The sequence below is a fragment of the Vulpes vulpes genome, chromosome 3 (assembly GCF_048418805.1).
Source record: "Vulpes vulpes isolate BD-2025 chromosome 3, VulVul3, whole genome shotgun sequence".
NCBI classification, from domain to species: domain Eukaryota; kingdom Metazoa; phylum Chordata; class Mammalia; order Carnivora; family Canidae; genus Vulpes; species Vulpes vulpes.
Window position 1 is genome coordinate 89,526,315 of NC_132782.1, and position 24,124 is coordinate 89,550,438.

General features: G+C 50.3%; 1 protein-coding gene across 1 annotated transcript; it reads right to left on the reverse strand.

The window, feature by feature from the left end:
* Window positions 1–106: 106 nt before the first annotated feature.
* Window positions 107–23,477, reverse strand: EIF3B (eukaryotic translation initiation factor 3 subunit B). The gene is made up of 19 exons (XM_072753299.1): window positions 23,023–23,477; window positions 18,222–18,414; window positions 15,835–15,954; window positions 15,468–15,525; window positions 15,145–15,273; window positions 14,713–14,870; window positions 11,627–11,758; window positions 11,472–11,538; window positions 11,043–11,089; window positions 9,804–10,014; window positions 8,407–8,479; window positions 7,490–7,612; window positions 6,004–6,082; window positions 5,075–5,213; window positions 3,089–3,214; window positions 2,910–2,987; window positions 2,450–2,558; window positions 2,083–2,199; window positions 107–1,454 (listed from the first exon to the last, which is right to left on the reverse strand). The coding sequence occupies exons 1-18, from the start codon at window positions 23,432–23,434 to the stop codon at window positions 2,096–2,098; spliced, it is 2,358 nt and encodes a 785-aa protein (XP_072609400.1). The 5' UTR covers window positions 23,435–23,477; the 3' UTR covers window positions 107–1,454; window positions 2,083–2,095.
* Window positions 23,478–24,124: the final 647 nt, after the last annotated feature.

Genomic DNA, 24,124 nt, shown 5'->3' on the forward strand with positions numbered 1-24,124 from the left:
AGAGGGGCCAGAGTGCAGGGGCCACCCCAGCCCAGCCCCGAAAGATGGGTCAGGCCATCTCTCTGCCCGGTAAATTCATTTCTACAGAACAGAACAAGCACAAGCATTTCAGAAATCCTTTTATTAACAAATTATGTAAAACAATTACAACTAGCAAGTTTAAAACAATCAAAAGTAAATTTTTTGAAAACTCTGTTAAAAATGTGTGAGAATGACCAAAGCCTGTACCTTCCTCTTACCATCAAATGTAAAACCTAGGTCTTGGCACGATGAGGTTTAAAGGACATGAGCACACACACACACACACACACTGGACCCCACACACCAATGGGGCATCAGGACAGCAATGACTGAACAGGGGCTGGAGTGCCAAGTGTGCCTCATGGCCGGGCCCAGGCCACAGCAGACCGCCTGCCTGCTCCTCCAGCACAGCCCTATGGGGCAGGGACTGCCAGGCCCCTCCAATCCCACAACACTTCAGGCTCATGCGAGCCCTGGCTGGTAAATGTGGTGTGCCCGTCCTGTGCTCTGCTGCTTCCCAGACGAAGAGTCAGGCTCCCGGAGACAGAAGTGGAGCAGCAGAAGCTTCATGAGGCACCAATGGGAAGCAGAGGTTCAGGTTACATTGACTCATTCAACCCTCTTTTCAGAATGAAGTTAAATATTCAGAGGACCACGTGACAGTGGCTAAAGTGACAATTCTCATAGACTTTAAACGTGTAGGACTCCAAGGAAAAGTCTAGAGGGATTTTTCTCACCAGGTGAAATGAGCATGGAAAACAAAAACAGCATTTTTTTTTTTTTTTTTGCACTGATGGGACTGTGCTCAGCTGAAAATGCATGACCTTACACAGGGCTGGAGGCCTCCCTCCTTACCAGGTCAGCCTCGTGGGCAAGCAGCAGGCGGGTGTGCTGAGCCCTGAGGGCCGCCATGGTTGGGGCAGGGGGTACAGGCACCAGATTCAAGGCCGCTATCTACGTTTAAAGAGAGGAGAAAGACAGTGTTTTCATACAGGTTTGCTTTTATTTCCACACTCAGCCCGTTGAGAGAACCTGGCACAACCTGAATGGCACCAGGACACTGTGGAGTGCTGCCTCCCTGTTGCGTCCTGGACACAGCCACACTGGCCCACGCACACGGGACAGACAAGTCCTTGAGGGGAGACGGCTCGGCTGTGCACCTCAGGAGGCCGAGGGGCCACTGTGGCAGTGCACGAGAGTGTGAGTAACAAACACTGGTGGCGTGATTTTAAAAACCCCAAACAAGAAAAAATTTAAAGTAGTGCCTTCCATCCTCCCCTGCGGTGGAGACCAGGGGTTAAAGGCACAGTAATGTGTGGAAGATGGGGGAGTCCGGGAGCACAGTCTAGAGCAAGAAAAAGCACAGGTGAGAATTCAGGCATTGTGCAGACTTCTCGCAGGACAACCTGGTTCCAGCACAAGACGTGGGGACACTGCAAAAAGGGAGCAAGTGTTCAGTCTCTGCTCCATGCCTTGACAACAGGAGACAGGTTAGCAACAACGACCGCCGATGATGCCCCCAGACCATCTCAGAAGGCAAAAGAAAACTGCAAGCTGTTTCAACCTGATGCCCAAGGTGAATAGGAGCAGACGCCCCGGGGGAGCAGCCTCAACAGCAGATAGTTTATCTGAGGAGCTGTCATGCTCACCCGCTGGCCAACCTGGGCATGATGGCTCTGGGTCCTCCTCGAGTGCTTACTGAGAAGCGTGAGTGCCCAGCCTTGCCGGACTGGCTTCTGAAGGCTCTCGTCTCTGCTGGGCACACCAAGGCCCTCTCACAGCCAAATGCCCAGAGACAGTTCGCAGCCAGCCTCCGTCCTCCCCCCAAGCCCTGTGTCTTAGCCACACTCAAACCCCACTTGCAAGGTGCCTTGCTACTTTTGGAGAAAAGCTCCAGCTCTGACAGCCTGGGTGTGCACCGGACCCTCTGTGACTCCCACACAAGAGTCATATGGACCCCAATGCCATGAATCTGGGGGTTTCCTCACTCAAGGGACAACACAACAGGGGAGAGAGAATACCCACTAGGGTACTGCTCATCCCTGTCTGAAGAGGCCTTACCCCTGTGCTTAGGTCACTCCTGATTTCCCAGGGGGATAATCTCCTCAGTGACGAAGAACTCGATGGTCTCCTCTTCCCAGTCCTCCACGTTGCTGTCCAGCTCGTCGGTGTCCACGCCTGCAAGTAGGGGAGGAGGAGGTAATGGGGTGTGTGCACACACATGCATACCCACCCACCCTCGTCAGCTGAGAGCCCAGAGTGATCACAGTAAGGTGCCCTGTGGGCGTGAACCTGCAACCATGGGAAACTCTGTTCTCTGACAATTTAAGGGTCTTTATGACACTTAACTGGAAAACTCAAATAACAGGGGAGAAACACATTTTCACAGAGACATATTCTAATATGCACATCCTCAGCTAACAGTTACCTCCTCGCAATTCCAGACGTTCACTCTTCTGCTCCATGTAGAGCTCCTGGGCCATTTTCCGGTATTTTCGGAAATCTTCCATCATGGTGCGTCTCCTCTCCACCAGTTCCTGAGCACAGAGTTGGGGAAAGTCATGGGGATGACAGGACCCTCTCCACCACAGGGAGGGCCATGGCCAACAGTAATGCCTGCTGCAGTGGCTGTCGTGAGGACCCCTCTATTCACAGAGGCTTTCGGGTCAGGACTGGAAGAACGTGCTCTCTTCCATCCCCTCAACTCAGGACCAATCCCTCCCGCATCTGGATGGCCAGCCACCCAGAGGTGCAGTAGGGTCCCACCAGTCTGTGTGCATGGCAGGAACACAGCAAGCACCTGCGGCAGATGAGCAACCCCCACGCAGACACTGCCATCCCCTCAGGCCTGATGCTGGCCCTTCCCTCAGTTGTGGGAGGAGGCTAACCTTTGAGGCTTTGGATTGGCTCAGACGATCCTTCTGTTCAAAGATCTTGGAGTATTTCTTCAGATCCTTTTTAATTTGCTGAAACAAAAACAAAGATGAGCCACCCAGAATTTAAACATCCAAAGCAAGAACCACAAACAAGAAGTTCCACATTCCCTTGACCTCAAGGGACCCTAGACCTTTATCTGATCCTGGCTCAGGAGCGTGGGGGGCCGAGGTCTCCACAGGAGCTGGCAAAAGCGGTCCTTGTTGTTCTTCTGCAGGAGGCGTCCTTGGAAAGTCCACAGCCAGTAAGCGTTGTCCACCTGCAAGAGGGCAGAGGCCCAAGCACTACTCAGTGCCCTGAGTCATGGCAAGATGCAAGGCTCCAGGCACCTGTACCCTCACAGCACCAACCAAAACAAGCGTCTCCTCCCGATAGTCTGAGGGCCAACACCTGACCGTGCTGTAGGTATCTGGCAGAGAGCCAAATACAAATCTCTGCTTCCCAAACCTGCATGCAGCAGGGGGAATGTAGTCCTGAAACCCAACAGGAAGACACAGTGCACCGTGCATGTAGCAGCAAGGATGGGCTCCCATAGCACGGGCTCTTTACTGGCCTGCGACCGGGAACTCAAGCCAGAACATACGCTAACCATGCCACGTAACACACCGTTTAGCTCAACTGACATCTTTTCCATGGTGACACTTTCCCAAAGAAGCAGGATCTGAATTTACATGCTGGTGTGATCCTGTTGCAGACCAGCACTTTAAGAGTGTGTGGCATCTGACAGAGCTCAACATTCTAAGAGATTTCAGCAATAGGCAGCACCCAAACACGTGCAGATGTGCTCGGGAATAGTCAGTGTGCTATTGCCAACATACAGATCATTCAAGATGCTGTGTTCAGTGGGGTTTGCTGAGCCTGAGCTGCTCTACATTCCTACGTCCTTACACAGAACTGCCTAAGCTTGAGCTCTCGGGTGCACAAGCTGGTTCAGGATCAGCTCAGGATCTTGATCAGCGAGAAACAGTCACTAAACGTAAAAGAGGATTGGCAGAGCAGTGGGCGAGGGAGCACCGCTGCAGACACACCAGCACATGCACACACAGAACGGGCTTTGTACACACGCTCTCGCGCTTATAGAACATGCCAATTCTTAAGTTTTTCAGATATGGACATTTGAGATTAAAGAAACATATACACACAGGTGTTCACAGCCTTTCAGGAGCCCCCAGACCTGAAGGTAGTGGCCCTCCTCTGGTGGCTATGTGCTGTTCAGTCACCCAGCAAAGCAAACTGAACAAGGACCACATGCCAGGCAGAGCCACAGAAAAGGCCCCTGGCCACACAATGCTGTGCCCTGGCAGCAAAAACAATAAAGGAAGGGGTAATAAGTACTGGGAAAATGCAGAGTGGGCAGGCTGAGTGGCGTCCCGTGGCAGAAGCACCATGCGCACAGGAACTACATTCCAAGCAGAGGAGATATACAGAGGCCATGTGTGGCCAGGCCACACAAGCGGAGGCAGCCACAGAGAGCCTACTGAGCCGGGCACCAGATAAAGGGGGTCCAAATCGCAACCTTCATGAGGATGAAATAGAGTGTGGATGGCAAAGCACATCCTCCTTCTGCCTCCGAGCCAGAGAGGCCAGTGAGGGAGTGAGTGCTCAATGGTGGGTGGGGGAGAAACTATACCATGAAGAGCTCCCAGGCCCCGGCACAGAGGAAAGGGGCCTGGGCACAGGCTGCCGTTGGCCTAAGACATGCTCCGACTTAGTAAAGAGATATCAAGTAATGCCAACCAAGTCACGAAGAACTGGCTGCCTCATGTGTGCTGCTGAAGGGCTTTCTAATACTTTATTTATTCATGGGGGGGGGGGGGGGGCAGAGACACAGGCAGAGGGAGAAGCAGGCTCCATGTGGGGAGCCCGACGTGGGAGTCGATCCCAGGACTCCAGGATCCAGGATCAGGATCACTTCACCCCTGGGCTGAAGGTGGTGCTAAACCGCTGTGCCACCCAAGAAATCCCCTCAAGGGCTTTTTGAGGCAGCTGAGCAGGGCAGCAAAGAACACCTAACAGATCACCAGCAGTGCCCACCCCAAGGAGACCCAGAAGAAGAGGTGACACCAGGCCTGTCACAGCCAAGTCTCACACTGCACCCAGGCTACACAGGACCCCATACCTTATGGCTCCACCAGGACACAGAGGTGACAACGTAGCGTCCAGTAGGGTCCCACTCCACATCAGAGGCCATGTAGTGCTCTGCAATGTTCATGACTGTACAGTCCGAGGTGTCAACAAAAGCCAAGGCACCATTCATACTGGGGAGACAAAGCATGGTCAGCATGCACAAAGAACCCCATCTATGCACACACCATCATGGTATCCTGCTACTTCAAGGCTCTAGGGTGGACTTGGGAGCCTTGGGCATTCCTTGCCTGCTAACTCATCATTAAGGAGGAAGTGATCCGGACCCCTCTCTCTCCTAAGATTGTTGGGAATGGAGACATGGAAAGGGTACGTGGTAGAACCATGAGTGTGTGGAGTAGTTTTCATTGCAATTACCTGAGGCCAAACCTCTAAAACACAGTAAGTATCACCCATAAAGTCAAGAAAGCGAACCATTGTGTGTTCTGTTAACAAACAGGCAGACACAGGATCTTCATACCCCACACGCTGCTGAGATGGCAGGTGAGCAAGGAGCACAGGAGGGTGAGGGGTAAGCACTGCCACAACTCATGGTCACACCGCACAAAGACTGGCTCATAGCCATCTGCTTAAACAGCCTTCCCACAAGAGAACCAGAGTCACTGCCCTCCAGAAAAAGGTCTTGCTCAACCAGGAGGAAACCACAACATTCACACGTCTTCAGGGCACAGAATGAAAACACTTGCAAAGGACGGCTTACACTGACCTGGTTTTGGCCCAAATCTGAGCAAGATGGAAACACTATAAACTCCCATCCAAAAAACACCTGGGTCGGTCCTTCCATGCAAGAACACTCAGTGTGGAGGAACCTCCGTGACTCGCGGGGCCCCAGACAGGGCCTGCGCAGTGGCCCAAAGAGCGTTGCTGACAATGAGCAGATGGCACCAGGAAGCAGAAACCCACCTCCTTAGGCCAGCCAACACGACAAACTGTCCCTGGGGGCTCCAGAAGATGGTATTTGCCTGCTGCTTATCAAACATTTCTGAAAACAAAGAGAATGTCCGTTAAGTCTTTATAAAGCGCTGAAGCCGGGGTGCGGCTAAGACACTGCCCTGTGTGTGTCTACATGCGTGCGCCAGACCCACCTGCTGCCTGTGAAAACAACTGTGGAAAATCCATGGTCTGAGTACATGTTAAGTTGTGAACTACACTTCAAGAAAAATGAGAGAGCAGGAAATTCTTTCAAACTATGCTACCATTTATAGCAACATTTCACATTCAAAACCATCTGTTTCCCAGGGAAGCTCGACAGAAGTCACTGTAAACAGTCACGAGATCTCTATGTGAAGGCAAGTAACCCACAACCCCAAGTACAGAGACATGAGACCCAAGATCTATTCTTCCAGTGACTCAAACACCTTTTTCAAACTTTGGAGTCCTAAACGTTTGAAAACCATCTCTCCCTCTGTCCTATGAGGACCCTGAGGAGCCCCCCTGGAGAGTGGACACTTAACACTTAGGCTTAAGTCCACAGGTCTCCACTTGAGGACACAAAGTAAACCCCCCAGCATGATGTGGGCCTGCAGAGGATCCGTGAATGGGCCGAGGGGGAAAGAGAGCTGTGGAAAGGTGGCACAACTGGCAGGCAGGATTCTGAGACTACATTGAAGGAGAGAGAAAATTTTAATATGTCCCTGAATCACCACAGACGTGTTAGCAGCACACATGTGGTCATCCCTTCAAGGCGGATGACACAGAGCAATCAGGGGTAGAAGGCACTTCTATACTGTTTACAAAACTGCTTTCTAATCAGAGACCAGTATGGTGGCCTATTATGGCCCCTCTTTCCTCTTAAGTCACAGGGAATGGATACTGCAGTTTTGTGACAGCCAGCCTGGCTCCCACAAACACCGCTGAGCTCCTGGCATTCCCTCAAGATAAGCTCAGCACCCAAGCTGTCAGGTACAGGGACACACTTGCCATCCTTCCCACAAGGAAGCCATGCACAAAGGGCCCAAGGTGGCACAACCGTGTCCATCACCTCAGTCCCCACATGACAGAAACGTTATGGCTCAGTGAGGACCTATTTCATGCTGAGCTCTGTGGGAAGGACCCAGGATGCCCTGGAAGAGCCACTGTGGGCAGAAATTCAGTGCTCACAAGCCCTGCCCCGCTAGGGGAGGCCAAGGAACAAGGGGAGCCCCCCTTGCAGGCAGAGTAGAGCACAGTGGGGACGTAGGGTCCCCAGCCCAGAGACAATAACTGTGGCTGCGAGAGGGCAAGTGCCTCCTCTCAGAAACCTCCTGTGAAGGGCCCAGCAGCAGCTCCCCAAGATCACTGCCGGGGTGGCCACCATGAGGAAAGCCAGAGCTCAGGGGCCCTCTTGGCTGTCCCGAGGCCCTATCCATCCGTTGTCTCGTGCGCCCCTCAACAGGGTGAAGCTACTTACTGATAAGCTCAATCTTCCCGTTGTTCTTCACGTGGTAGAAGGAAACGGATATCCGAGGAGCCTCCCCATGCAACACGGCAAACTTACTCCCGTTCGGCTCCCAAGCGAAGGCTATGATGGTTTCTGTAATTACCAGATAGATAGTAAGCCTGTCTGGTTGTTTAACAAAGTTAACTATTGTCCCTGATCAAACATTCCTGCATAGCCTTCACTACTCAACCAGAGGAACGCCCCAAATTCTTAAGTTCATTAAGACAACACAGTGGGCCTAGGAACAAAGGTGCAGGGACTTGCGTGAGACCACCCGGGCCCAACAGGAACACAGCTGCAGGGTGCCCCGCTTGTTGGTGCTCGCCACTGTGCTCAGTATAGGGCTCCTCAGCCCCCCAGCAGCTAGCAGGATAGGTGGCCAGGCTTGACCGTCGCTCAGTCTCTTCTCCCCCTCCCCGTTGTCCTCCTCTCCCTTGCAAACCAGAATACACAACTAAAACACAAAACACAACCAATGACACAGACTCCACTTCCCACCTAGAAGCAGCAGCACAGCACCCTATCAGTTTTCAGAGGCCCAGAATAAAGCTCTCGTCAACCGAGAACTTGTCACAGGAAAAGCCCTTCTGTGGCTGGCCGCTGAAAGCGTCCTGAAAACCCATTCCCCGCACACGATCTTAGTGGGAAACTGGCCAGGACCACTGCTCCTCTGCAAGGCAGGTCGGGTGAGGGTATGAAGGGGGTATGGGCCATGTCACATGGCGGCCAAAAGGGCCAGAGGGAAACTTGAACCAAGAGAGGGGTGTTTAGGCCTGGGAGGCAGATGGCGCACATGGTCGGCCACAGCCACCCGCTCAGGCAAGGAGCACAGAGCGCCCCAGCTGCACCCCAGGACCACCAACCACAAGGGACCCCATGGGACTTGCCTTTCATTTCCACCACGTCGACTGGTACCTGTTTTTCCCTCATTCGGAAAATTTCAAAATTTGTAACAACGCCCTGTTCAGGAGAGAAAATGAGGGAATGAAATGGTGGAAACTGAAAGCATGAAGGAACTGTCCCATGAAAACAATATAACAGGATGAAAAACATTTACATGGCTGGTAAAGATGTGCAAACATCTACGTGATGGAAATCAACCCAGCAGGATCAAGCAAGCACCCTGCACCACCAGAGACACCCACAGGTGCAGTCCTTGCAGGGTCCCCTTCCAGCCTGCCCGCCACACTAACAGAGAGGCTCAGGCTCTGCCCTGCAGCTTGTCTACAAAACTGGTGCCCTCAAGATGCCTGGGTGGCTCAGTGGCTGAGCATCTGCCTTTGGCTCAGGGTGTGATCCCGGGGACTGGAGATCAAGTCCCACATTGGGCTCCCTATAAGAAGCCTGCTTCTCCCTCTGCCTATCTTATGAATAAATAAATAAAATATTTAAAAAAAGAAAAAACAAAACCGTGGTGCCCTCGAGAACAAGATAGGGGGGAAATAATTTCAAAACAGCAGATGCCCTGCAGTGGCTCTTCCAAACACTGGTGTTTAATAAAAACCAAGATTCGAGACACCTGGGTAGCTCAGCGGTTGAGCATCTGCCTTTGGCTCAAGATGTGATCCTGGGGTCTGGGATCAAGTCCCACATCAGGCTCCTTGTGGGGAGCCTGCTTCTCCCTCTGCACTGGGTCTCTGCCACTCGATCACTCTCATGAATAAATAAAATCTTAAGAAAAAAAAAAGAAAAAAAAAGAAACCAGGATGCTGCATCATCTCAGACAGCCCAAAGGTGAAAATGACGTGCAGGTCCACCCACAAGCGAGTACACTCAGGCTGGGGCAGCCACCCAGCAGAGTGCTGCTCAGCCCTGATGTGGAATGAGGTGCAGACACCTGCCATAGCCTGGATGAGCCCGAAAATGTGCTCAGTGGGGGAAGCCAGGCACCAAAAGCCACACACTATGCCTACATTCCCACCAAATCTCCCAGACAAACCCACACAGAAAGAAGGCAGAGTAGTGGGTGTTAGGAGCCAAGGGGAGTGTGGTGCTGGGGAGCTGATGGGTGTGGAGAAAAGTTTCTCTTTTCGGGTGATAAAAACACTCTAGAATGAAGACTGTGCAGAGGACCGCTCAGGTCAGTGAAAGTATCATAAACCCATGTGGACAGGTGACCCACCCCTGGACCTGAAGGTGACAAGAGCTCCAGGTAGGACAGGCCAGCTAACTGTCTTCGGTAACCAGCCGGTCTCCAGGTGACCCAGAAACTCAAACAATTAATCCGTTAACACTTTTCAAGCAGGAGACCAGCATGGAGCTGGAAGGAGTGGCATCCACTCACCTGGGTCCCCTTGGGAGTCCTATCCACTTTAACACACAAGTAATCTCCATTTTTCTGCCAATGTAGCTTGCAGTCCACGACATTGAACAAATTCCGAACCCTGATTTCTTGTCTAGTAGGGAGCTGCATCAGGGTCACCCTGGCCGGGATATCTTTGTCCTCAGGCACCCAAAAAGCTATGATGTTACCACCAGGAGACCAAGAGAAGTCCCTGCAGAACAAAGGAAATAGTGTTAGCAAGGACGGACTGAGATGCTGACAGAAAGCACAGCGAGGAACAAGCTCATCGGCTGGAAACAAGCTCTATGCTGGCTCTTTGCCACCACACAGCCAACAGCCAGCCTTCCTGGAGAGCTCTGCCCATCTGGACCCCCACACCACCCAGGGCATCAGTATGCCCACTCTGCCAGCGAAGAGAGAGAGTGGGGCTCCCCACTGCCCCAGGCAAACGCCCCTGAAGCCCTACCAGGCTCCCAGCTGCCACACTGGCAGCTGTGGGGTGAACAGACTGAACTGAGGCTGCTGGACTCCAATGGATGCCTGGCACTCACTATGGCACTAAGGGAAAACCATAGCTCGGGGGTGCGAGAGGATCTGGAAGTAGGAGGACACTGCCCTCTGCCATGCAGCTGCCTAGAAGCTAGGTGCCCTCGTGGACCATCCATGAGCTCACACATGCAACAACTACCTCTACTGTGACGCTGACTGAGAGTCAAGTTCTGCTTTAGTTTGTATCACAAGCCACCATCGTACCAAAAAACATCAACAAAAAAGGAGTCGGAACCACTGGTGTCCCTGCACTGCTGGCACTTCTCTGCAGACAAGCCATCCTCAGTGTTCATGTAAGCAAGTGTGCCTGCCTTGGGCCATCACACCACCCCGTGGCCAGCAGAGTATACATGAAACCTTTCCTCTAAGGGTAGACCTTCCTCCTCCCCCATGCCTCCCCCCTGCCTCGCCCTCCCCAAGGAGAGCAGCCACGGCTCAGGTCCCAAGGCAAGAACAGGAAACAAGGCAGAGCCAAAAGCCTGTGGCTTCACCAAGGACCTACATGCAGGATGGGCAACTGTGGGCCATGAGGTCGGCAAAGTCACGGAGCCCAACAAGCAGGCCCATGGCTGCAGTGCCACTCCTGAGGCCAAAGCACCTGTATGGCGTTTGCTTCAGTGGACTAAGAGCAAAGCACTAAGGGAGGGAGCACTTAGTGCCTACTGCCCACCTATAAGAACATTTACTTACTTTATGCCAGAGATCTTCAAGCTTTTCTTGTCCAAAAGGCCCATAGACTACAGAAAAACAAGGGTTACAACTGAGTTAAATCATGCCATCTCCATAACACATGTGAATTTTCACAAAAGGGAAAGAGGCAGCTCTGGAATGAGCCCACCAAGTAAACCTAGCAGGGGCACACAGCAAGGAAACAACTCATCCATGGCAGCAGAACACCCGTCTCCCCCTATCCCAGACCGCCGGCAGCACAAATGGGGGGCACTTTAGAGGACAGAACCCAGGGAGCAGCCACAGGAGAGGGGAGCTGAGCTTCTCTCGTGCTGCACACAGAAAGCTGCTCTTCTCTTCTCTTCCCTTTGCCCATGAAACAAGGGAAGCACTGCATCTCCCGCAGCTCCCACCAGGCCAGGCCACCACTCAAGAAACCATGTCACTTACGGGAGTTTCATAGATGCTAAGAGTGTCGAGGGTCATTCTGGCAAAAAATTTACCATCATGGCTCCATCTGAAGAGAAGAAAAGTGCCAGGCACTGTCATGGAAAGAAAAGGCTGTGACAGGCGCACCGTGGGCTGTCGCTTGTTTGTTTACTCACTTAAAGATAGGCCAATGGGCTGAGCTCTCGCAGTGAAAACCCCTCTTCTTCTGCCCGGTCAAGATGTCCCAAATGATGATGGCCTGAGGGTCATCCTGAGTGTCCATCAGGGGGCTGAATGTCACCAGATATCTGTAATAAAAGAGATGCTGTCTACAATCCTGTCCACTGCCCCACTTCTCTTCCCCAAGTGTCCCACTGGGTGCAAATAAGGTGAGCAGCACCTGCACCCACCATGCCTCCGCTCTGGACAGCAAAAGGCCCTGGTAAGGCTGCCAGAATAAGCAGCCGCCTCTGTCTCCAAATCCCAGATGCCGGGCAATGCTCTCCCACTAGAACCCGCTCCGACCACAGAGCAGACCATCCCCAAGGCACACAGTCACTCCAAGGGTCCCCTTAAAGTGTTTCTCCACAAAATCAGGACCACAAAAGACCCAACAGATTCCAAACCGAAGTCTGTTTATGAGCTCTAAAAGGCGTGGCATACAAATTCTACTTGATTTTCATCAACCTTTACTTAGGATAAGAAGAGAAACAACAGCTACATGTGTTTCAAAACCCCACATACATCCAGCACAACTTCTGTGTCTCAGGCTTCTTAGTCACCCGACGCTAGCTTGTCTACACCCAGGGCACACGTTCACGTTGCTTACACGCAATGCCACCACCTAAACCAGGTGCTCTCTCAGAACAGGAGGCAGGAAAGGTAGAAACAAACTCGAGAAAAAACAGCGAATGGCCTTGTCCGGGTGCCCACCGGGAGCCTCCTGTTCCTTTTCTCATCCTAACGATAAGGCCTGTATCACCTCCCTGCACAAGTTTTAGGAAGCTCCCTATATTGACCTACCCCGGACACCTACATAGAAGTGAGATAAACATGCTGAACTACAGTTTTTTAATGGAAACGCCTTGATTTGGTAATTAACTGAAAAATAAACTTTTCACACTAATTGTAGGACCAAAGCACACACTTGCTCCCAACACAATGTTTCCCGTGTGAGGCACCTTGTAGAATCCCTGGGATGTGACAATGAGGAAGACGGTCCAGGTGCGGTCCTTCAGTGGACAGAGCTCTATACACACAAGTTACAGCCGCAGACATACATCTGGGATACAGGTGGACCAATGCCTGCCAGACCGGGGGCTCCTCCCCACACACCATCTGAGCCAGAGCTCAGGAGTCTCCTATGGATCTGGTTCTAGCAAGTTGCTGCAGGGAGCAGCTCAAGTATTGGGAGCCAAGTGCTTGTGAATTCTTGAGTCTGCCAAGAACAACACATGCCAGAAAAACTAAAGTATTTTTTTATTAAAACTTCTATCAAAAGTTCTTTAGTTTTACCAAAACTCTTGAACGTCCATCATGTAAAACTCATTTTTTTTTTTTTTAAAGATTTTATTTATTCATTCACGAAAGACACAGGAAGAGGCAGAGACAGAGACAGAGGCAGAGGGAGAAGCAGGCTCCATGCAGGGAGCCTGACATGGGACTTGATCCCGGGTCTCCAGGATCAGACTCCGGGGTGAAGGTGGCGCTAAACCGCTGAGCCACCCGGGCTGCCCAAAACTCATGGTTTATGGGAAAACACAAGGAGGGAAGGAACCAGTTCTGTGATGCCCTGAGGAAGGACTGGGCACACCCCCTGGGCCCCATCTTCCTCACAAGCCACCATGAAACACAACACAGGAAGGGCAGGCAGCAAAGGGTGACAGGCAGATCTGGGTTTGAACAACTAGCCACAAATGACAGTGACCAGGGGACAGTCGGGGAACCAGAGTGCACGTGGACATTAGATGATGCTGAGGGAGCCAGTCAGGGCTGCTGAGTGGGTGCAAAGAACTGTCACACACAGAATACACACCCACACCTGCAGCGATGCCTACCTTCCTAGATACTTGTCACATATGCAAAACTCCCAGAATAGTTTTGAAATAAACATGGCAAAATAAAAAATCGTCAGAGCAAGATATTTAGGATGTAGTTACTAAAGTCCCCTAATTTTTAAGGTGTCAGAAAGAAAAATTATATACCAAAAAATTTTATACCAAAAAATTTTATACCAGAAAAGTTTTATACTCAAAAGCAGGCGTGCCTGGGTGGCTCAGTTGGTTAAGTGTCTGCCTCCAGCCTAGGTCATGATCTCAGGGTCCTGCGATCAAGCTCCACATTGGGCTCCCTGCTCAGCAGGGAGTGTGCTTTTCTTTTTCACTCTGCCCCTCCCCCCAACCCATGCTCACTCTTTCTCTCAAATAAATAAATAAAAGACCCTTAAAAAAAATACATAAAAACGAAACTTAAAAGTAGAGCAGGTACAGGTAAGCCACGTTTCAGGAGCCCAGAGATACCAGGGCCAAGGCCTGAGTTCATGATGAACTCACAATATGTGGCAGAAGGCTGAATTGCTCTGGACCGGAGGGGACCTGACAGGGAAGGCTCAGCGACAGCCCAGATCATGGGGCACAAAGCAGCAGTCGGGGAGGGCATTCGGACTAAAGCCATAAGCAGATAAGACAAAAAACACTGCCTGGCCATGGGAATGTTCCTTCCCAGCTCCTGGTGTTGCACCTGCTCCCACAAACCTCTGCTCCATTACACATGAGGAAATGCCACTCACAATGAGATTATAGGCACAATACACAACCCTGGACTAGATCTAGAACTGAAGGGGCAGATGTTTTACAAAGGATATTACTGGATCAAGGGAAATATGGGAACAGGATAGCACATAAGTAAAAACTAGTAGATCGATGTTCAATCTCCTTAAGTCTGACCGGCACCAGGGACAGGTTAAGGGTTTTCCCTGCCACTAGAAATGCATACGGTGGGTGAGGGGTGGGAGACACAGGGACATGATGCTTCCGCTCACTCCCAATGGCTTAGGAGAAAATCCTGTGTGTCTACGTGGAGAAACAATAAAGCAAACCCAATGATGTGCTAACCAAGAAACACTGGTAAAGAGCTCCTTTTACTCTTGCTGCAATCCTCCAACTAAGTTTGAAATTACTACAAGATACAAGGTTTACAATCAGGTGCAGGGCGCAGCACAAAGGAAGAGAATGGGCTCCACCCGCCTTTCCTAACCGCTTACCTTTCACAAGGTGAGAAGTCAATGAGCTGAACCCCTTGATGGCTGAATCTCTGGATTTGTTTGAATTTCTCTCCCCCCCAGAGAGCAATGCCTCGCTGATGGAAAGTGGCCAGGTAAGTGCCCTTAGGAGACCAGCGCACGTATGTCTCTGTCCATCTCTGCGGGAAAGGTCAGAGCTGGTGTTAACAGGACCACAAAAAGCCAGCACAAAGACTCCTTCTGTAAAGAACCGACTCCTCAGACTCCGAAATGGAAATTACAAAAAGCCTCTTCATGTCTCGTGGCTTATTTTAAAGCCAAAAGAACGAACAATGTTAATGTTGCTCTCAGAAATGTGATCGGAAAGATATGACACTTCCCCTGCCCTGGTACCCAGGTTCCCAGTTACAGAAACACAGAGTAAATAATCCCCACATGGCAGCAAGTACCCACCGCCCTCTCTTCGATAGAAACAGGGTCCTTCACATCGTTCCAGAATATTGAAGTACGGTCCCCACTCTCAAATATGACACTGTACTGATCTCTGCATTCTGCCTCTTCGAGCCAGTAACGTAAATTCCCCTGGAAAAAGAACCAAAGGCAAGGGACAGAGTATGTCTCATCACCGTTCACCCGAGAAGCCATATTCCTGCCTGATGCCCCTGGAGACCTGACCGACTCAGGTCAGCAGCTGCCAATGCCTGAGGCGCTCACCCCCGCAAGCCACGGGGCTACCTAGCCTTTCTTTCAAGCACGTATAGACTCCATCAACGTACCAAGTCTTTGAAAGGTTGTTTCTCTGGAATATCCCACTCATCACTGATGGTCATATACCTAGAATAAAGAAAACGCTAATGTGAAACATGCGCACAACTACAAGGGGTGGTAGCAACACTGGGAGTTCTGAGCCACAGGCAGTGTGGGGTGGCCCCTTGCCCACTGGTGTGGTGGTGGGACTAATGGGCGAGGGATCCTTGTGGTGAGGGTGCTACTGGTCAGGATTGACAGGGGAGGGGATGGAGAACATTCCCACAGTGGTCTGCCTGGGGACAGGGCTACCAGGAAGGCGCCCCACACGGCCCCAGAGGTGCTAAGCCTCTCATGTCCGGTGAAGATCCGGATCATAAACAGGCCAGAACTTACTTGTCAAAGTCTGTGAACAGGTTGACTCTGAACGTGTGCTGCTTGTCCAGCTTGTAGCCATCAGCATTTTTCACAGCATCCAAGGCGTGGGCAGGAGATGCGTATTCCAGGAACGTATACCTGAATCAAGACACCATTTTACGCAACTTCAGACTCTAAGACTGGGCAGGCCATGCTCAACACACCAAGACCCATCCACGTTACTGTAAGCACCATCAAGGCCAGTGACCCATCTACCACATCCCCAAGAGTCAACTCACGAGAGCACAGGGCTTCCCTAAACAGAAACGAAATCCTAACAGAAGATCCAAAGTCCTTCAGGCCACAATCACAAGTTACACAAGTTAATTAAAATGTTTACCATGTAACAGTTTCACAGATGTACACCTGTCAAATTTATGAGATTATACACTTTAAGACTAAGCAATTGTATTATACAGCAACTTTCAAATAAAGCTATTAAAAATCTTGAGACCGTGCACAGTCTAATATTGTGTATTAAGAGCAAAATTAGGGATCCCTGGGTGGTGCAGCGGTTTAGCGCCTGCCTTTGGCCCAGGGCGCGATCCTGGAGACCCCGGATCGAATCCCACGTCAGGCTCCTGGTGCATGGAGTCTGCTTCTCCCTCTGCCTATGTCTCTGCCTCTCTCTCTCTCTCTGTGTGACTATCATAAATAAATAAAAATTTGGGATCCCTGGGTGGCGCAGTGGTTTAGCACCGGCCTTTGGCCCAGGGCGTGATCCTGGAGACCCGGGATCGAATCCCACGTCAGGCTCCCGGTGCATGGAGCCTGCTTCTCCCTCTGCCTATGTCTCTGCCTCTCTCTCTCTCTCTCTCTCTGTGTGACTATCATAAATAAATAAAAATTTAAAAAAATAAAAAATAAAAAATAAATAAATAAAAATTAAAAAAAAAAAGAGCAAAATTATAAGGGGCAACTCTCTCAGGTCTCCTCATTCTTCAGAAGCCTTGTATTATCAGCTTACTATTGCTCAATAAACTCTGCTTTGCTACAAATAAAAATAAATTTTACAAACTTTAAAAGAATAAAAGCAAAATTATGGGGCTCCTGGGTGACAGAGTTAAGTGTCTGTCAATCTTTGTTTCAGCTCAGGTCCTGATCTCAGGGTCATGAGATCAAGCTCTGTGTCGGGCTCCATGCACTCAGCAGTCTGCTTGGGACTCTTTCTCCTCCCTCTGCCCCTCCCCACCAAATAAATAAATGAATTCCTCATGGAAAGTAAAATTCTAAAGGCTTTCAGTGAGTGCTTCATAACAAAACATACAAGACAAGCAACTGCTGGTCAAAAAGAGATTATCCTTCCTACAATGTAGGAAGGATAACAATGTATCCTGCAATGTATCCTTCCTACATTGTTTCTGAAATAAAAAACGCAAGGAGCATAACCTGTATTTGGCAGTTTAAAAAAAAAAAAAAGATTTTCTTTAAATCTATCTCAGGTAGTTCCAAAATCTGAATTTAAAAAGCCTAATAAGTTTTATCATCTTCTCATTCCTGCCTTGTACTCTGAGGCCAGTGTCACATGAAATTCTAATGGAGAATTCTGACAAGCTTGTAGAGCAGCAAACAGAACTCTTGTTCTGTGGGCTGAGTGAAAACAGCTGAGAATCACCCAAACATAATTTGACATTGTCTACTTGGACTACAGATGAGCATTTTAAGCAAGCCAATTCCATTCCAAGTGTATAGCAAGGAAAGGCTCACACCTCTTCTAAAGGGGATGGGTCCACGACTGTCCCTAACTGCAAAATGCTAAATGTCAACTGACAGAACTGCTGATTATACAACAGAATAGAATAGCACAGCCCTGAAAATGAATACAGAACCTCACATTAAATTTAAAAAGCGAATTCTAGGACTCGTACCTCATGCTACCATTTTTAATAGTTGCACCATTTTAGGTTAACAGTAGAAAAAAAGTTGCTAATTAAGCAGTGACACACAGCTTTCACCTAGACTGTAAGAAGTATCCCCATTTCAGAGATACGAATGAGGAGGAAAAAGAATCATCTTAGAATCAATAAAATACCATATGTAAAATTTTCCTGAAATTTTGTCAGCTTCCAATCTGTTGGTCTCCTTTATTCAGGATGTATCTTGTATCAGTTACTACTCTGATGGCAGAAGATTTAAATTCCAAACTCTGATTTCTTAAGAATTTAGCAGCCAACCCACAATACCCAAATTCAGAATCACCTACATCTCCTCCTGCCTGTGGAGCTCTCAGCTGAGGGAGGCAGAATGAACAGAGGCAGATGTGCCAGGTGAGGGTGCACCGTGTGTGTGTGTGTGTGTGTGTGTCCACAGGGACCCCAGTGCCACCTGGTTGCCACCACAAGGTGTCAGGGACCAATACCACTCACCCTTTTGTCTTTCCATCCTCCTCTGGATAAAAATCATTTGTGATTTTCCCAAACTTGGAAAAGATCTTATGGATGACATTTTTTAGCTTCTCCAGGCGGTCGGGCCCCACCTGAGGAACATTGTCGACTACAATCACCGAGTCGATCCCGTCGGCCTCCTGGGGCCGGTCCTTGAGAATGTCTCCCAGCAGTTCTGTACAGGTGAAAGATTTGACAGATCACTTTTTTTGTCCAAGCAAAACATTAATACGGTTAGCACTCTAAACAAATTCCGAAGAAGTAAAAAATGAATAAGCACTTTCACTATGAAAAAAAGATCATGGCCCTGAATTGACTCAAAATTTAAACTTGAAAAAGTTAGGAAGATTTTAACTCTTCATGTTCCCTTTGTCCATCAATATGTCCATTCATTCCTGAAAATAATGGAAGATTTTAAATTATTTTTTCTTTTTATGCAGAATGCCAACAAAGAGAACAGCTTTTCTCAGGGAAAGCCGGGGGGGGGGGGGGGGGCTTTCTGACCCACCCTGAATGCAAACCCACCAGCAGGCACTTTCTTCCCATTCAGGTTAAGACAAAACAAACAACTCTTTATGTAAAATAGCCTCAGCCTAGTAAGAAGAGGAGATTAGAGAATCCACAGGTTCCTGAGAGCAAATGGCAAAGGGACCTGGGATCCCTGGGATTCCATGAGATGCCTCAGGATGCTGGAGAGGCACAAGCCATTCAGATAGTAAATCCACAAATGCTTAGGACTGCTCGGGACGCATTAAGCAGTACATGTTAACCACTATTTTAATAACTACATTCAAAAATTGAAAACATAAACAACAAAACCCCAAACTAAAAACGTATTGTTCACATCACCTACTTTAAAAATTAAAATTTTAGGGATACCTGAATGGCTCAGCGGTTTAGTGCTTCGGCCCAAGACATGGTCCTAAACTTCTGGGATCGAGTCCCACATCAGGCTCCCTGCATGGAGCCTGCTTCTCTCTGCCTATGTCTCTGCCTCTCATGAATAAATAAATAAAATCTTAAAAAAAAAATTAAAATTTCAGTATTCAACATCTTAAGTACTCAAACATCTTAGATTTCCTTCATTTCCATAAGATGAACGGCTAGGTAAGAAAAAGAAAACAAGTGTGGAAGGACCAGGAAAAGCAGTTCTTGGGGAGATCACAGGTGTGGGAATGGACGTGGTACAGCCTGTCCAGAAGATTCAATGCCACCTGGGTGCCACCTACTGCTGTCTACCTCAGGCCTGCTGCTGGAGATGGACATTCAGAGGTCAAATGAGTTACCAGAGAACTTTTATCTTTTAATATAAATTCTGCACAAATCCTTAACCTAATTAGTTGCTAGTCTAGAAAGCTATAAAGTTACAAAGAGCACTGGCTGCATTAGGAGCTCAAACAGATCAAAGATGCTGTCAGAGCCACTGACAGATGAAGCTACATCAGTACATACAGCCCAAAGAAGAAACAGCTGAGGAATGTGGTGGCTTTTACTTGTGTAGCTGCAGGTCCTAGAACCCAATTATTACTCCAAGTTCTGAATTCTATTCAAGAATTTCAACATGTTATCCAGGATACGTGCCCATAACTATTCCTTCCTATATGTCATTCTAAGTTAATATGTACTTTCTCTACTTTTGTACTGGAAAGTTTCCATACAAAAAAGGTTAAAAAAATTTTTCAAAGTTGAAAAAAAGTCTTTTAATTTCAAGAAGCAAGCTATTACAAACTATCTCATTAATTCCAACACGTTCATGAATATTAAAAGCATTACTGTAAAAAAAAAAAGCAATTGCCTCTCAAATTCCAAAGAGGCTAAAATTGAGAGCAAAGAGAAAAAAAAGAAGAGTCTATAACTAGAGTCACAGCGATAAGAGACATCTTCACCACTGAGGCTAGAGTCAGCTTCTTGGGTCGTTTTTAAAGTTCACTTACCATACAATTAAATGGCCTGTTTAGCCTGATCTGAATTTACAAGGTTTACAATAATAAGCTCAGCTTTTATATAAACTGTGGACTCCTTCTCACAATCTGTAAGTGTCTTGTTTATGAGAATGTGCCCATGTACAGTATGGGAGTAAGAGCAGCAACCGCAAAATGGAGAGAGACATCCTTCATCGTCACCAGCCCATGTATCTGGTCACTCCTGCCCAATGGATTCCCAACCTGCCTCCGAGAGAAACAAAGAAGCAATTCTCAAAACTAAATGCCAAATGTAAAGATAAATAATATTTGATAGGCCCCAAAAGAAAATATCTTGAGATAAAAACTTTATCTTGGGTGCCTGGGTGGATGAGCCATTTAAGCATCTGCCTTCAGCTCAAGTCATGATCTCAAGGACCTGGGATCCGGCCCTGCATAGGGCTCCCTGCTCAACAGGGAGGTGGGGGTGGGGGTGGGGGTGGTGTGGTGTTGGTTGTATCTGCTTCTCCCTGCTTGCTCACACCCTCTCAAATAAATAACAAAATCTTAAAAAAAAAAAAACCTTTGTCATGTACTTGTTTGGCTGAGCATCAAAGGCAGCTGAAAATTTAAACAGATGACCTTGGGAACAACACAACTGAGTTACAGTATAGCATCTCAGAATTAGGAGTCAGGATGATCTCACTGGAGTTTGCTGGCACCTCAAGAGGGCTCTTCATGAGACCCAGTCTGCTTTCAAAAGAACCCATCCAATCATAAATAAATTTAAAAAAAAATTATAAAAAAAAAAAAAAAGGGGATCCCTGGGTGGCGCAGCGGTTTGGCACCTGCCTTTGGCCCAGGGCACGATCCTGGAGACCCGGGATCGAATCCCACGTCAGGCTCCCGGTGCATGGAGCCTGCTTCTCCCTCTGCCTGTATCTCTGCCTCTCTCTCTCTCTCTCTGTGTGACTATCATAAATAAATTAAAAAAAAAAAAATTATAAAAAAAAGAACCCATCCATACCTTCTGCATCTCATTCTGACCCCACAGGGCAGTTCTCATTAAACACAAAACATACTTGGGATCCTGACCACAACCAGTTGGCCATGTGCCCAGTGTTAGTTCCCCAAGACCAGGAGCCTCTCAGGTCACTCTGACCAAAGCAACAGGATCCCAACACCCTCCTGGTGGTCACCTGGCCTGGCTGGCTTGTGCCCACATAAGTGTCCTGACAACTGTCACACAGCCCAGTTCTAGAAATAATTCATGTGGCAGAAAACTTGTGCTCAAACAATTGCTCTTAAAAAAAACCAACTATAGGGGCAGCCCCGGTGGCTCAGTGGTTTAGTGCCTGCCTTCGGCCCGGGGCATGATCCCGGAGTCCCAGGATAGAGTCCCACATCAGGCTCCCTGCATGGAGCCTGCTTCTCCCTCTGCCTGTGTCTCTGCCTCTCTCTGTCTCTGAGTAAATAAATAAAATCTTTAGGGATCCCTGGGTGGCTCAGCGGTTTGGCGCCTGCCTTTGGCCCAGGGCGCGATCCTGGAGACCCGGGATTGAATCCCCACGTCGGGCTCCCGGTGCATGGAGCCTGCTTCTCCCTCTGCCTATGTCTCTGCCTCTCTCTCTCTCTCTCTCTGTATGACTATCATAAATAAACAAAAAAAAATATTTTTTTTTAAATCTTTAAAAAAAAAAAGAAAGAAAGAAAACTACAGAGCAAACACTCAGGGGCTCAAAACGGACTTTCAACCGAAATCTTCGATTTTAAAATAGAAGAAAAACTGTAGTAAAAATGACTGTGGGTGCCAGCAACACTGTCTCCTAGTAAATTCTTAGACCTACCCCAGCAGGAGCAGCACATCATCTCACAGGAAGAGGACAGCAGCTAGACCATTGGCCCAAAGATCTCCTGGCTCTGCAGCCTTTCCTGCTGTTCAAGCTATGCTATCTCTTAGGACAGGGACAATAACGTGTAGTTCTTTAATACTACGTCTAAATTAAAAGTAAACAATGCTGTCAGTTCCCTAAATTTTCTTTCTCATTTTACTTGACATTCTTTGATTGCGACAGTCTCAGGGTTATCGGATACATCTCAAAAAAAAAAAAAAAGAAAAAAGAAAAAAGAGTATCCTAACATGACATCTTCTTTTCTTGGCACAGCCTTAGCCAGGTCACTGACGTCGCATCCTTGCTACTTTACTATTACGTAAAGTAATCTGCTGTTGTGCTTGAAAGAGTTCAAATGGCTAAAAACAAAACATAAACAGTAACAAATGAAATTAACCACCTACGGAAGTCATTGAGGGGACCAAAGCTCTCAGGCCAGCAGCGGACGAACACCTGTAAACTGAATCAAGGTTTAAAAAAAAAAAAAAAAAGTGCAAAGCAAGCTACAGGGAATGCCGCTGGATCCCGGGGGGACCAACTTCCAACAGCGGGATGGGGGTGTGCGCACAGCCTGAGAGGGGCCCTAGCAGGGGTGCGGTCCACGGAAGGAGCTGGAGGCAGAGGCCTCCGTGGAGCGGAGCTCAAGGACCCCGGCTCGGCCAGCGCCTGTTGGAAGGGACAGCAGCGCATCGACCCCACGGCGCGTCCACGCGGCATCGCCTGCGGGCCCCCTGGGCGCCGGCCTGCAGACGAGGCTGCCACCCGAGGCCGTGCGGCTTGTGGAGGCCCCGCTTTGCTCGCCCTCCAGTCCCTGGCCCCAGGGCTCGCGGGGGCTCCCAGGTGGCCGGCCCTCCCCGCCCCCGCCCCCCCCTTGTTTTGGAGAAAACCGACGAAGAGAGGCAGGCGCGCCCAGGCGGCCATCCCCACGGCGGGACAAGCGCGGCGCGGGGACGCCCTCCGCCCCCAGCCCCCAGCCCCGCGCCGCCTCACCTTCCTCGCTCACGTCGTCCACGAAGTCCTCGGGGTCGCTGAAGGAGGGCTCGTCCGCGCCGCCGTCCTCCCCGCCCGCCCCCTCGGACCGGGCCTCGGCCGCCGCGTCCCCGGCCTGCTCCACCTGGGCCTCGCCCGCAGCCGGGGCGGGGGCTGGGGGCTCCTCGGGCGGCGGCGAGGGCGCGCCCGGGGCGGAGGCCGCCCTCTCCTCCGCCGCAGCCGCGGGCTCAGCCGGCTCGTCGGGCTCCGGCCCGGCCTCGTCGTCCTCGCCGCTCGCCGCCTCCTGCGCGCCGGGCCCCGGGGGCCGCGGCGGCTCCTCCCCCGGCGGCGGCTCAGCGGCCGGCTGCTGCTGCACGGGCTCGGCCCGCTGCTCGGCCGCCTCGGGCGCCGCCACGTTCTCCGCGTCCTGCATGGGCCCGCCGCTGCCTCCTCGCCCGTCCGCGCCGCGCTTCCGACTCTCCCAGGCCGCCCCGCGCGCCTGCCGCCGGGCCATGTGCGTGCGGCGGACCGGCCCACGCGGCTCGGGGAGGGGGCGCGCCCACGCCCCGATGCTCCCAGAGCGCCTCGGCGGGCACCGGGCCCGAAGGCGTGCCCACCGCCGACCGCCGCAGCGCGCCCATGACGAGCGCGAGCTCAGCGCCCGGAACCACCCGGCTGGGCTCGATCCGCACACGCCCCGCAGCCAGAGCCCCCCCCCGGCCGCGGCCACCGGATGGTTCAGCCCAACATGGCAGCCAGCCCCGGCCTCCTCCCGGCGGGCACCGCGCCGAGGGACCAAACCATTGGGTGACGCCGAGGGAGGCACGAGGACGCGGCTCAGGAGCTTTAACTGCACGAACGCAGAACTCCAAAGTATGTACTTGAAAAAGATGCAAGTTCGACGAACGCCCTTGACTGTGACATCTGAGCCTTTCGTCAGACACGTAAGTTTCTCTTATAGGGGTAAGTTCCCCCTCTCCGTGTCGGCTTTTAGGCTCGTCCACTGACTGGGCAAAGGATGGACGATTCCAAAATGTAAAAGCAAACTCGTGGCAACTCAGAGCTGGCCCGCACTACTGGAAAGATGACTGCCTAGCGCGTTATCAAAATGAAGCAGAGTGGC

Excerpts from the sequence above, each read along its gene's own strand:
- EIF3B (XM_072753299.1), bottom strand. The coding sequence starts at position 23,434 with ATGCAGGACGCGGAGAACGTGGCGGCGCCCGAGGCGGCCGAGCAGCGG. Across the intron at positions 6,083-7,489 it reads CGGGAAGATTGAGCTTATCA|AAATGTTTGATAAGCAGCAG; the intron begins GTAAGTAGCTTC and ends CTTTGTTTTCAG. Across the intron at positions 2,200-2,449 it reads ACGTCTGGAATTGCGAGGAG|GCGTGGACACCGACGAGCTG; the intron begins GTAACTGTTAGC and ends CCCTACTTGCAG.